This window comes from Oratosquilla oratoria, chromosome 16 (assembly GCF_046742065.1).
Source record: "Oratosquilla oratoria isolate Oo_2021 chromosome 16, ASM4674206v1, whole genome shotgun sequence".
Taxonomy (NCBI): Eukaryota; Metazoa; Arthropoda; class Malacostraca; order Stomatopoda; family Squillidae; genus Oratosquilla; species Oratosquilla oratoria.
This window is the reverse complement of record NC_134792.1, coordinates 53,440,867-53,454,865: the sequence shown is the minus strand read 5'-3', so window position 1 is coordinate 53,454,865 and position 13,999 is coordinate 53,440,867. Positions and strand designations below refer to the sequence as shown.

Sequence of the window (13,999 nt, the reverse complement as noted above, 5' to 3'; positions counted from 1 at the left end):
GAATTTTGTCATTTTTGATGTTGTCAATCCCCTTTATCAAGTCACCTCTGAGTCTATGCTTTTTTAGGGAAAACAGATTCATATGTTTTAGTCGATTTTTGTATGATTTATTTTTTATATTTGGAATCAGTTTTGTGGCTCTCCTTTGTACTTTTTCCAATCTGTCAATGTCTTTAATGAGATTCGGTGACCATACAGAAACAGCATATTACAAATGTGGACGAACTAATGATTTATATAGCTTGTTAATGAGAGATGAGCTTTTGAAGTCAAAAGATCACACGATCAGTCCTAGAATCTTATTTGCTTTCTTAGAGGCTGAAATACACTGCATAGATGATTTGAGATCATTACTGATAATTACCCCTAGATCCCTCTCACTATCCACTTATGTTAATGAATTTCCAAATAACTTGTAATTGTACTTACTGTTATTTTTACTTATGTGCATAACCTTGCATTTACTTGTGTTCAATTTCATTAGCCACTTTTCAGACCATTGTTGTAATTTATCTAAATCTTCTTGAATATCTAATTGATTGAAGTGATCATTTGCCATCCAGCACAATTTTGTATCATCAGCAAATTTGGAGACGTAGATTGTAGTCCATGGTCTATATCATTTATATTTACTATGAATAGAAGTGGCCCAATAATGAAACCCTGAGGAACTCCACTTGTAACATTTTTCCATCTAGAAGTCTTGCCATTTAAAACAACTCTCTGTTTTTGATCATTCAACCAATTTCTTGTCCATCTTAATAGGCTACCACTTATTCCGTGTGAAGCTAATTTAGTAAATAGTCTTTTGTGGGGGATGGTATCAAAAGCTTTTGAAAAGTCTAAATATATTAAATCTATATTCTTTTGTTGTAACTTGAGATGACTGTGTTGTAGAATTCAAGTAAATTAGTCATAAGAATGTTTCCATCTGAATCCATGCTGGCTATGATTGATCAAATAGTTACTTTCTAAATGATGTTCGATAGTATTTCTGATAATAGTTTCCATTATTTTTCCTACAATTGAAGTCAAGCTTATAGGCCTGTAGTTATTTGGTTTCTTTTTGTCACTTTTTTTGAATATTGGAGTGACGTTAGCTAGTTTCCATTCTTTTGGGACATCTCTGGATATGATGGATTTTGAAAAATAATTTCTAATGGAACAACAATCTCATTTTTCATTTCCTTTAAGATTCTTGGGTGCCAACCGTCAGGCCCTGGTGTTTTATTAATTTTGAGTTTCTCTATACACCTTTTAATTTTTTCTTTTGTTATATTTACTGTAGTAAGTTTACCCTAGATTTTTTCACAGATTTCAGTTTGGAGTTCACTTTGAGGTGTTTTGTTTATGAATACTGAGCTAAAATAGTTGTTTAAAATATTACACATTCCTTCATTTGAATACTCAAGTTGACTATCAGCAAATAATAGTGGGCCAATGTGATTCCTAATAACCTTTTTATTTCTAATGTAACTGTAGAATTCTTTGGGATTCTCTTTGGATTTATCAGCGATATTCATTTCGTATTGTCATTTTCGTTTTTTTTTTTTATTGTCTTTTTTAAATTTCTCTGTATTATTACATAACTTTGATAGTCGTTAGATGCACCCGAGCACTTGTATTTCTTATAAGCCTGTCTCTTTTTAGCAATACTTTTTTCATTTTCTTTGTCGAGCCATTTGGGCGAACCTGATTTGGGGAATGCCTGTCCCATCTGCACCTTTTACCTTTTCTTCTCTACTTGATTCGCCTCCTCTTCCTCTCTTAATTCTTCCTTACTTTCAAAATTATCTGTCGTACTCTTTCCCCATTTCACATCTGTTCTCTTTGCCTCTTTTATCTTATGCTTTTCTTCTCTTAGCTTTTCTTTATACCTCTCATATGATTTTCTCGTCCTCTTTGTAACCAATCTGTGAAAGCTTGTTTCTTCTCTTTTAAACCTTCTTTGCTTACTCATTCCACCATCCACCTACTACTTCCTCCCATCCTCCTTGTTCCACACACCATCTTTGCACACCTTGCGACTTCCTCCTTGAACCATCCCCATTCCTCCTCCATTCCTAGTTCTACTCTATCCTTCACTCCCTCCCACTCCTCTCTCAGCTTCTTGTACTTGTTCTCCTTTTCTTTCTCATTTAAGTAGTTCACTTTAAGCACTTCTCTACTTTCTGTCCTTTTCCTCTTTTTCCATCTATCCTCCACTCTCAACTTACCTTCCACCAAAAAATCTGATATTCCCCCACTCTCTCTCCTTAGAACATGTCTATCCTTAACTCTTCTTACTATACTCCTGGTAACCACTATATAATCCATTAATGTTCTATCTACCACCCTTCCATCCACCACCCTCTCCCATGTGTACTAATGCTTGACTTTCTTCCTAAACATTATATTTGCTATGATCAACTCTAGACACATGTCCACTGTCAACTCTCCACTACGATTTTTTCCTGGAACTCCACACTTACCAAACACTCGGTCTATTGGTTCATTTCTTACCCTAGCATTAAGGTCTCCCAATAGCACTACTTTGATATTTCTCCCTAATCAGAAAAAATAAAAAGATAAAAGTCCTTTTGCCAATAAATTTTTTAAAGCTATTTATGTATTTTTTATATTTTTTATCTATTTATCTTTATTTATGTACATACACTTCATGTTTGTGTTTTTCATGTCACAGGGCAAAGAAGTTACATATGGCACCTTATTCGAAAATAACAATGAGATTGTTGTTGAGAAGAAAACCCATGTGCATAAGAAGCCTCATCCAGGTAAGAACACTTTTGTTTGCATTAACTTGATAGGCTGTAACTAAACCAATCTTTTTATCTTTCTGAGAATGTAGCTGATAATGAATGGACTTTTTGCTATCTCCCCTTTATTGTGGAGGAGAAGAGTGAAGATTATACAAAACAGTAATGTTTTGTAATTCTGATATTGTTCATATAAGTGATGGAACATTCATAAGAAGGAAATTCAAGGTGTTAACATGGCCTGGGCTGATGGAAAATTATGAGACCAAATGATGTACTATGTGTAAAGGAATGTGCAACAGAACAAAATGATTCTGTCACACTTGTTTAATTAACCCGTCACCCCAGTTCTCCTGCAGAAGATCCATGGCCCTCCCAGGAAAATGAGCATGCCCATGGGGTCAGCCTATAAGTCACTTAGTGAAGAAATATTGTGGAGCTGTCTGGAGTGAATGTAGGACAGTATTGTATAATGTTCTTGTGTTTTCAGCAGTATCTTTCTGTATAGTCATATTGATCAGGTCTTCATCAAGCATTACACTAAGATGAATATGTATATTGTAATGTGCATCACATTCCAAGTTTCGTATAGGTGATTACGTTTTGCACAGTATTTTGAAGGGTGATAGCCATCGTTTGATTTTTAATTAGAGGTTGTTTCGTTGAAGAGAAGCAGTTGGTATAATGGACATATATTTCTCTTCCATGCTGCATGTAGGACCCTATAACCCTTACAGTCACTATGAATATGATGATTATGACTACAGACGACCACAGCTTCTACCTCAATCACCTTTGAATCAAGCATCATGGAGCAGCTATGGAGTGCGCAATGGTGACCAGGGTTATGGGAGTAGCTATGGAGGTAAAAGCTGCTCTAACATTCAGATTTTCTTGCATGTAATGCTTCCCCATCTTAGTTATATGTGATCAGCTGTTCATATGCTTATCATTGGTGTTACTGATGTTGTGATATATATATATATATGTGTATATATATATATATATATATATATATATATATATATATATATATATATATATATATATATGTATATATATATATATATATATATATATATCCAATTTCCAACGGATACCTCCTTCAAGCGATTCTCAGTCTCGTTTGCGATGGTATGGAATTAAAAGTGATATGTGGTTGAAAAAAAAAAAATATATATATATATATATATATATGTGGATGTGCTGTATCTTGCGACACTGCTTCTGACCCAAGGCAGTGGACAAGGTGCAGGGATGACCCGTCATCCAGGAGGTGCTAAGATAAGAGGGAGGGTGGAGGGGTGTGGAGTGTATTCAGGGATAGAATGGGTTGGAGCGATTTTATGCCTTTTCCTTTTTGGCTACCTCCCTTGTAAGGGGAAAAAAGCCTTGGTATATGTATGTATCTATATATATTATACATATGTATATATATATATATATGTATATATATGTATATATATATGTATAGATATGTATATATATATATATACATACATACATATACCAAGGCTTTTTACCCCTTACAAGGGAGGTAGCCAAAATGGAAAAGGCATAAAATCATTCCCACCCATTCCATCCCTGAACACTCCACACCCCTCCACCCTCCCTCTTATCTTACCACCTCCTGGATGACGGGTCATCCCTGCACCTTGTCCACTGCCCTGGGTCAGAAGCAGTGTCGCAAGACACAGCACATCCACAGCAAGGCCGCTTCATTAAATCGGCGACCCCCCCCCTCTCTGTCCCCCCATGCATAAAAGGAGAAGACGGGGAGAAATCCCTTTGGGCTGCGTCAAAATTTGCTCACACATACTACCTCACCCCCCATCCCCCCGCCCATTCCACCTCATGCATCACAACATCAGCCATATACAACCATTCTCCATTCACCCCTGTCTTCAGTCCTGTCCCATCCTTCCTCAACAGACATTTCCCTCTTCCCCAAAGCCCCCTTTACCCCATCCATCCACCTCATCCTAGGACGTCCCCTCATGTTCACTCCCTCTTTCTTCACTCATTCTTTCCATGTGTCCAAACCATCCCAATACTCTTTCATCAACCCTATCTCCCAACTCCTTTTCCACCCCTGTTCTCCTCTTCACCTCCTGATTTCTTACTCTATCTAGCCCAGTAACCCCCATCATACTTCTCAGATACCTCATCTCAAACACATTCAAACTCCTTCTCTCTTCCTCTCTTATGTTCCATGTTTCTGCCCCATATAGTGTTGTTGGCACAATCACTCCTTCATGCAGTCTCCTCTTCGCATCCATTCCCAAATGTCTATTCCTCATTACACTTTTTTATCCACCAAGGCATTTACTCGCTTCTCTCAATCTACATTCTACCTGCACCATCACTCCACCTTTTCCTGCCACATTTGCACCCAAGTATCTAAAACTATCCACTTCATCCACTCGCTCTCCCTTAATGCTCACTTCCAGTCTGCTGCCACTTTCTCCCCTTGTACATCTCATCACCTTACATTTACCCACATTTATCTTCAGCTTTCTTCTATCACACACTCTCCCAAACTCTGTCACCAACTTCCTCAATCCCTCCTCCGATCCTGCCACAAGCGCAGTGTCGTCCGCAAACAACAGCTGGCTCACCTCCCACTTTTCTCCATTTTCTTTAACCATCTCCAATCCCTGACCCTCAACCCTTGCATTTACCTCTCGCACTACCCCATCCATGTATAAGTTGAACAGCCAGGGCGACATAATGCATCCTTGATGAAGTCCCACCTTTACCTCAAACCACTCACTCTCTCCATTTCTAATCCTAACACAAGCTCTACTACTCTCATAAAAACTCTTGACAGCTCCTAAAAGCTTTCCTCCTATCCCATATATCCGCAAAACCTCCCACAGTGCCTTTCTGTCTACCCTGTCATAAGCCTTTTCCAGATCCATAAAAGCCCAAAAAACATCCTTCCCCTTTCCTATAGCTTTCTCACATATCTGTCTTACCAATAAAAATCTGATCCACACAACCTCTACCCGTCCTAAATCCACACTGTTCCTCACCAATTACTCCCTCTGTTCCTCTCCTAATCCTCTCAATCAAGATCCTCCCATAAGCCTTCTCAACTACACTTAACAAGCTAATCCCTCTGAAACTACTACATTCACACTTGTCCCCTTTTCCCTTGTAAAGTGGAACTATACCGGCACTCCTCCAGTCATCCGGCACTCTACCCTCTCTCCAGCAAACATTAAATAACCTCACCAGCCAGTCCACCATCACTGTACCTCCTTTTTTTAGACATTCTGCATGGCAACCATCTAGAACCAGGTGCCTTACCTGCTTTCATCATCTTAACAACTGCCTTCACTTCATCCTTCCTTATTTCTCTTCCATTTTCCTCACTCATCACGGTCATTTTCTTAGCATTTCCCACAGCAGCTATCTTTCCCTCCCTATCCTCCTTCACATTTAGCAACTCCCACAAATATTCTGCCCATCTTCCCCTTACTGCCTTCTCTTCCATTATCATCTCTCCATCTGCACCTTTTACCTTTTCTTCTCTACTTGATTCACCTCCTCTTCCTCTCTTAATTTCCTTCCAAAACATCTTTTTATTACTTTCAAAATTTTCTGTCATCTCTTACCCCATTTCACATCTGCTCTCCTCTTTACCTCCTTTACCTTTTGCTTTACTTCTCTTTTCTTTACTTTGTACCTCTCATATGACTCCCTCATCCTATTTTGTAACAAATCTGAGAAAGCTCGCTTCTTCTCTTCTACAACCTTCTTTGTTTCCTCATCCCACCATTCACTACCCTTCCTTCTATTTCCTTCTGTCCTTCTTGTTCCACACACCATCTTTGCACACTTTAAGACTCCCTCCTTGAACCATCCCCATTCCTCTTCCACACCTAGCTCTACTCTATCCTTCACTCCCTCCCACTCCTCCTTCAGCTTCTTCTTGTATGCCTTCTCCTTTTTCTATTCATTTAAAGAGTTCACTCTAAGCAACTCCCTACCTTTTGTCCCTTTCCTCTTCCTCCATCTATCCTCCACTCTCAACTTACCTTCCACCAAAAAATTATCAGATATTCCCCCACCCTCTCCCCTTAGCACATGTACATCCTTAACTCTTCCTATCATAGTCCTATTTACCACTACATAATCCATTAATGCTGTATCTACCACCCTTCCATCCACCACCCTCTCCCATGTGTACTTATGCTTGACTTTCTTCCAAAACACTGTATTTGCTATTATCAACTCTCTAGACACATTTCCACCATCAACTCATCACTACGATTCTTTCCTGGAACTCTACATTTCCCAACCACTCCATCAATTGGATCATTTCCTATCCTAGCATTAAGGTCTCCCAGTACTATTACATTGACATTTCTCCCTAAATCCTCTATGCACTCATTGAAATCTATCCAAAAAACTTCCCTTTTTTCTACACTCTTCTCACTGCCAGGCCCATATGCACTATCAAAAACCCACATCTCCTTTCCCAGTTTCACCTTCATCCACATTATCCTTGAGGAAACCTCCTTCCACTCCACTACACGTTTACCTATCTCTTCACTTACTAGTATAGGCACCCCTTCCCTCCCTCGCCCTCTCTTCACTCCTGATAACCTCCCACTTACACTCCCAAACTTATGCTCGCCCTTCCCTTTCAACTTAGTTTCACTCAAAGCCAATACATCCATCTTTCTTCTCACAAACATACTACCTATCTCTTCCCTTTTACTCTCATCTGTACCAAATCCATGCACATCAAAAGACCCAAACCTTAGGGTGCTGGTCGGAAAATGCCTAGACCCTCTTATGCCTTTACTTTTTTTAGTTAAGTCCCCTGCGGGGCTACAAGGAGAAGGATGTCTAGTCCCAATCCCCGTCCCTTTCTTCTTGCCTTTGATGATCCAAGTGGAAATACTAGGTGGCAGTATTCTTTTCTCTCTCTCTCTCTCTCTCTCTCTCTCTCTCTCTCTCTCTCTCTCTCTCTCTCTCTATATATATATATATATATATGTACATATATCTTTATATTTCTCTTTCTCTCTTTGATAAAGATTTCCACTCTAGTTCTTGTAATTGTTAGAATTATTTAGAAAATAGGACTACCAACAGTTAGAAATTTTGCCCCAAGTAGTACTTGATAATAGTTGACACTCCAGAAGGCATGTGATGGAATAGACCACCAATCTGAATCAGTAAGTCATGAGAATCATAGTACCTTTCCCATACATCAAGCATATATGAGCTCTGAGCTCTCATCCAGGAGTGAAATAGCTGTTGATCATGAGTCCAATACATGATCCACATGATCCAAGACCATGGTGAATTATTGCTTTTGCTATTCCAATGTATAATCCAGCCCAGTCACTAAAGACATTCCTCATTCATTTAGTTTGCCTGTGCTGATAGCCAACATACTTTGATTTCAACTTATATTTTCTCAGCTGTAATTTTGCCCTGAAAGTTGATTGGGCTAATTTTTTATTACAAGATTTCCTTAGATAACATCACTTGGCAATAGCAAGAACAAAATTCTCAACTGCACAAGTTTGGGCACAGAAATAGTAAAGGGTTGATCAAAATAATTTAATTGAAGTAATTGTTATCTTTTCTTTATTGAAAAGGGTGATAAGGGAGTTGGGAGATAGGGTTGATGAAAGAGTATTAGGATGGTTTGGACACATGGAAAGAATGAGTGAAGAAAATTTAGTAAGAGAGGAATGGAAGGCAGAGGTGAAGGGACTGAAGATGAGGGTATGACCAAGGATGAGGTGGATAGATGGAGTAAAAGGGGCTTTGGGAAAGAGTGGAATGTCTGTTGAGGAAGGAAGGTAAGAAGACAAAAGATAGGGATGAGTGGAGAATGGTTTTGTATAGATGATGCTGTGATGCATGGAAGGGGGGTGGTTGGGGGATATGGTGGGGGAAAAGGGGGTGCATATGTGTGAATGATATATTGATGCAGTCCAAAGGAATTTCTCCCCATTTTCTCTTTTTCTGCATGAGGGGATGGAGAGGGGGAGGGGTCACCAATTAAATGAAGCAGCCTTGCTGTGGATGTACTGTGTCTTGCTGCATTGCTTCTGACCCAGGGCAGTGGGCGAGATGCAAGGATGACCCGTCATCCAGGAGGAGCCAAGAAAAGAGGGAGGGAGGGGTGGTGAGTGGGAGTGGAGTATGTGGTGATGAAATGGCTTAGAGTCAAAACAAGAAGTAACCTATTTTGGAATACCCTTAGATTAGTCCCTCTCAGGGAATGCTATAACAGATAAGATTGTTTCCAAGTGTTCACATAAAGTCAAATTTTTGTACAGAAAAGCCAGAGATTTTGATCTGGAAACAAAGAAGCTTCTGGTCTCAGCCCTGTTACAACATCACTTCGATTACGCTTGTAGCTCTTGGTACAGTAGTCTGAGCAGAAAAAACCAGTCCCGGCTACAGGTTACACAGAATAAGATAATTAGATTCATACTAAACCTACCTCAACATAGTCATATTGGTATTGAAGAATTTAGCAAGGTAGGAATGTTACCAGTAAAAGTCCAGCAGCTGAAACTAAACCAGGTTTACAATGTCATTCATAATTCTGCTCCCTCATATGTGAGCTGTAATTTTACATTATCGGCTGAGAACCGAACCCGGAACAGTCAAGAGTCTCTTATCGTACCTCATGCAGGTCCCTTCACCAAAAACAGTTTTCACTTCACAGGTGCTCAACTATGGAACTCACTACCTGTGTCCATTAAGAAGACAAATAGCAAGGTTACCTTCAAGAAAAAAGTCAAGGGTTACTATATGTCTCAGCTATGGACAGAGAACAGCCTTGATTTTGTGTACTACTAGCTTAGTGAGGGATACCTGAATCCATGAGTAATGCCATCCATATCTGCGTTCACTCATAACTGTTTCTGACCTCCCCTCCCCCCCTTTTTTCAGAAGTTTAGTTAAGCATAACAATGATTGATGTTTACAAATTGGTTTCCACCTTTGTTTTGCCAGTCATAATATGGCATATGCCTCAGGTAGGTTCCGAGAACAGTTATGATCTGACCTCTTTCCTCATTCTCCTTGTTGTTTTACTCATTCGAGTACTGGTCCCCTGTACCCTACCTCTGGTGCTTCAGGTTATAATGTACTACTCATAGTAATTGCCCACTCCGTCCTGAGATTCAGGTAAAATGTTAGATTTAATTAATAGGTAACCCTAGCTGCAGTGTAGGATTCACTATAACTACATGTTGTTACAGATGTTGAATATTGTAGTATATCATTAATGGTCCTACTCTGATATAGTACTCACTCATACATGTTGATACAGATGTAGAAAAATGCAATATATTATTAATGGTACTACTCCGATATAGTACTCACTCATACTGTTTTGTTACAGTTTAACATTATTTTGTTGTTCCTTTGATTAATGCAAGGTTCCTTTTGGATGGTGCTCAAATATTCGGACTCAATGTTCCTATGTGTACAAACATTTCAGTAATATTAGCAAATCTATAACAATGTTTACGTGTCATATGTGTACTGACTGGTATTACTCATGAGTGTCTCTGGTCCCCTCAACCCCCTATGTATGTTTGTCCATGTGACTTAATGTAGAAAAATTACCTGATGAGGACCACAATGGAAATAAGCGTTCATGCTTTTTGTGTTATCCTCGGCAATTTACATTTATTATTTCGAACTATGTGTTCTTGAGAAGCGAGTAAATGCCTTGGTGGATTAAAGAGTGTAATGAGGAATAGACATTTGGGAATGGATGCGAAGAGGAGACTGTATGAAGGAGTGATTGTGCCAACAGCACTGTATGGGGCAGAAACATGGAACATAAGAGAGGAAGAGAGAAGGAGTTTGAATGGGGGTTACTAGGCTAGATAGAGTGAGAAATGAGGAGGTGAGGAGGAGAACAGGGGTGGAAAGGGAGTTGGGAGATAGGGTTGATGAAAGAGTATTAGGATGGTTTGGACACATGGAAAGAATGAGTGAAGAAAGACTAGTAAAAGAGGTATGGAAGGCAGATGTGGAGGGAGTGAACATGAGGGGACGTCCTAGGATGAGGTGGATGGATGGGGTGAAGGGGGCTTTGGGGAAGAGGGGAATGTCTGTTGAGGAAGGAAGGGAGAGGACGGAAGACAGAGGTGAGTGGAGAATGGTTGTATATGGATGATGTTGTGATTGCATGAGGAGGAATGGGTGGGGGGTGGGGGGTGGGGTAGTATGTGTGAGTAAATTTTGACGCAGCCCGAAGGGATTTCTCCCCGTCCTCTCCTTATATGCAAGGGGGGACGGAGAGGGGGGGTCGCCGATTAAATGAAGCGGCCTTGCTGTGGATGTGCTGTGTCTTGCGACACTGCTTCTGACCCAGGGCGGTGGGCAGGGTGCAGGGATGACCCGTCATCCAGGAGGTGCTCAGATGAGAGGGAGGGTGGAGGGGTGTGGAGTGTATTTAGGGATGAAATGGGTGGGAGTGTTTTTATGCCTTTCCCTTTTTGGCTACCTCCCTTGTAAGGGGGAAAAAGCCTTGGTATATGTATGTATGTATGTATGTGTTCTTGTCATTATTTGCACTTCATGTACATTGATTTATTGCCAAATAAAGTCTATCTATCTATCTATCTATCTAATGACACTTAAGCTAGCACGAGCTAGAGGGGTGGATGTTATGGGAGTGAAGAAAGTGAGAAAGTTCCTCTCCATATTTAGCCACCTTGCTTTACCTTTAATGGTATGCACGTTGTATTACTTGAGATTTAAAGACCACACATGTATAATGGAGTATAAAAAGTATCAGTGCCTAAGTTGCATGAAATGTTGCAATATCTCAAATAGAAAAAACTGAAACACAAGCACCAGACATTACCAGTTGTTTGAATGCTTACAGAAAGTACGAGGCCCTCAGCGTGTGATGTCTTTTCTTTGCTATTATGATCACATGCATCTACTTCCATAGCCTTAATCTAGCTGTTTATTTATTATCATTATTTATTTTATTTATCTCCAGAAACTTACAGCCAAGTTCCTCAGAGTCAGCAGAATTTGTATCCAGAGTACGACACTTCAAAAGCAGTGCCTGAGCAAACTCAAGAGGCAACAGCACCACAGGAACCTCAGTCACCTCCATTAGTCACAGGAGACTTGAAACCAGTTCCTGTCGAAAGTCTACGCGATAATAAAAAAATGAAAAATTCAGGTAACTTTTTACACTTTTTAGTTGCATTTTATGAAATAATTTACTGAGTTTGTCACATTATATGATTTTAGTGTAACTAATATAAGAAATTATTACTCGGCTTAAAGGAACCTCTTCCATACCAACTAATGAGTTAGCCATTTCTTGCCCTTTTTGTGGATATCCAATAATTTTTGGAATTTTAGGAACAGAATAAAAGAAGAATGGCTTCAATTTTGTTTTAACCACTTCCATACGGTGACACCTACGTAGGCGTCATGAGGAGCAAGTGGGTACGCGATGATACCGATGTCGGGGTCTTGATTATATTTATTGTAGTCATACCTGCATGACCCTCATTCTCTCTAAAATGGCTTCACTATATTTTCTATGGTTATCAAAATTCATGGGTGAAAGAGAACGAGCGATTGAGCAGTGACCTTATTTTTATAATGCGATTATTATGACGCAACATTGCACGCCTGGCAGCTAATGCTGCCAGACGTGCGATGTGCCCCGGAATGAAGAGGTTAAGCCAGAAATATAAAATATTGAGCAAGGAAAGGAGAAGGCAGGAGGTAGGGGTAAGTGGGGAATGGCTGTGTATAGATGATATTGTGATGCAAAGAAGGGAATGGGTGGGGGAAGGGAAGGGTTAGGGAGTGGTTATGTGTAAATGATATTCTGATGCAGCCCAAAGGGATTTTTCCCCATCTTTTATATTTCTGCATGAGGGGACAGAGATGAAGGGCCACTGATTAAGTGAAGTGCTCTTGCTGTGGATGTACTGTGTCTTGCTGCATTGCTTCTGACCTAGGGCAGTGGGTGGGATACAATGATGACCCATCATCCATGAGGAGCTAAAATGAAAGGAAGGACGGTGGTGGATGGGAGTGGAATGGGTGAGAGTGGGTATGTGCCTTTTGAGTGGGCTACCTCCCTTATAAGGGGGAAAAGTCCATAGTATACAGCTACATACATACATATATATACCAAAGGCTTTTTACCTCTTACAAGGAAAGTAGCCAAGGTCAAAAAGCATAATTCCACTCCCACCCATTTCATCCCCATTCATTCCACTCCCATTCACCACACCTCCCTCCCTCTTTTCTTGGCTCCTCCTGGATTATGAGTCATCCCTGCATCTCACCCATTGCCCTGGGTCAGAAACAATGCAGCAAGACACAGCACATCCACAGCAAGGCTGCTTCATTTAATCGGCGACCCTCTCTCTCTGTCCCCTCATGCGGAAACAGTGAAGATTGGGAGAAATCCCTTCAGATTGCATCAAAATATCATTCACACATAACCACTCTCTAACTCCCTCTATCCTCCACCCTCTCCCTTCCATGCATCACAGTATTATCCATATACAGCCATTCTCCACTCACCCCTATCTTCTGCCTTCTCCCTTCCTTCCTCAACAGACATCCCCCCATGTTTAACACCCCTTTCACCCCATACATCTATCTCATCCTCATTTGCCCCCTCCTGTTCATGGCATCCACCTCTGCCTTCCACTCTCCTTTTACTAATCTTTCTTCACTCATTCTTTCCATGTGTCCAAACCATCCCAATATTCTTTCATCAACCCTGTCTCCTATCTCCCTTTTCCAACCCCACTCTCACCCTCACTTCCTTGTCTCTCACTCTATCCAACCTTGTAACTCCCATCGTACTTCTCAGACATTTCTTCTCAAACAATTTAAACTCTTCCTCTCTTATGTTCCATGTCTCTGCGCCATACAGTGCTGTTAGTATAATCACCCTTTCTTGGAATCTCCTCTTAGTATCCATTTCCAAATCTCTATTTCTCATTACACTTTTTAATCCCCCAAGACACTTACTTGCTTCTCTCAATCTACAATCAATCTACCTCCACTCCCTCCTCCCTTTCCAGTCACATGTGACCCAGGTACCTAAAGCTATCCACTTCCTCAAGCCAAGCCTCTCTCTTTTAAGTATCACAAGTAACACAACAAAAATAATTTGGTAATGTTTCTGTATGGACATATCTTATTTCTTTACAGCATATCATGTTGTACAACAATGGGACCCAAAGAACCTG

At 40.2% G+C, this 13,999-nt stretch overlaps 1 protein-coding gene across 7 annotated transcripts in view; it reads left to right on the top strand.

Moving 5' to 3' along the window:
* Positions 1-13,999, top strand: part of LOC143034010 (peptidyl-glycine alpha-amidating monooxygenase B-like) — a 194,934-nt gene that overhangs the window by 142,095 nt on the left and 38,840 nt on the right. For 6 of the 7 annotated variants that reach the window (XR_012967215.1, XM_076199834.1, XM_076199835.1 and 3 more), the window contains 4 exons: positions 2,684-2,774; positions 3,475-3,621; positions 11,764-11,952; positions 13,962-13,999. The exon at positions 13,962-13,999 is cut by the window's right edge and continues 197 nt beyond it. Coding sequence is in view for 6 of the 7 variants with exons in the window: in XM_076199834.1 (XP_076055949.1) it covers positions 2,684-2,774; positions 3,475-3,621; positions 11,764-11,952; positions 13,962-13,999 (465 nt within the window). In the remaining variant the exon portion in view is untranslated. The remainder of the gene's footprint in view (positions 1-2,683; positions 2,775-3,474; positions 3,622-11,763; positions 11,953-13,961) is intronic. The other variant, XM_076199836.1, reaches the window with a different exon arrangement.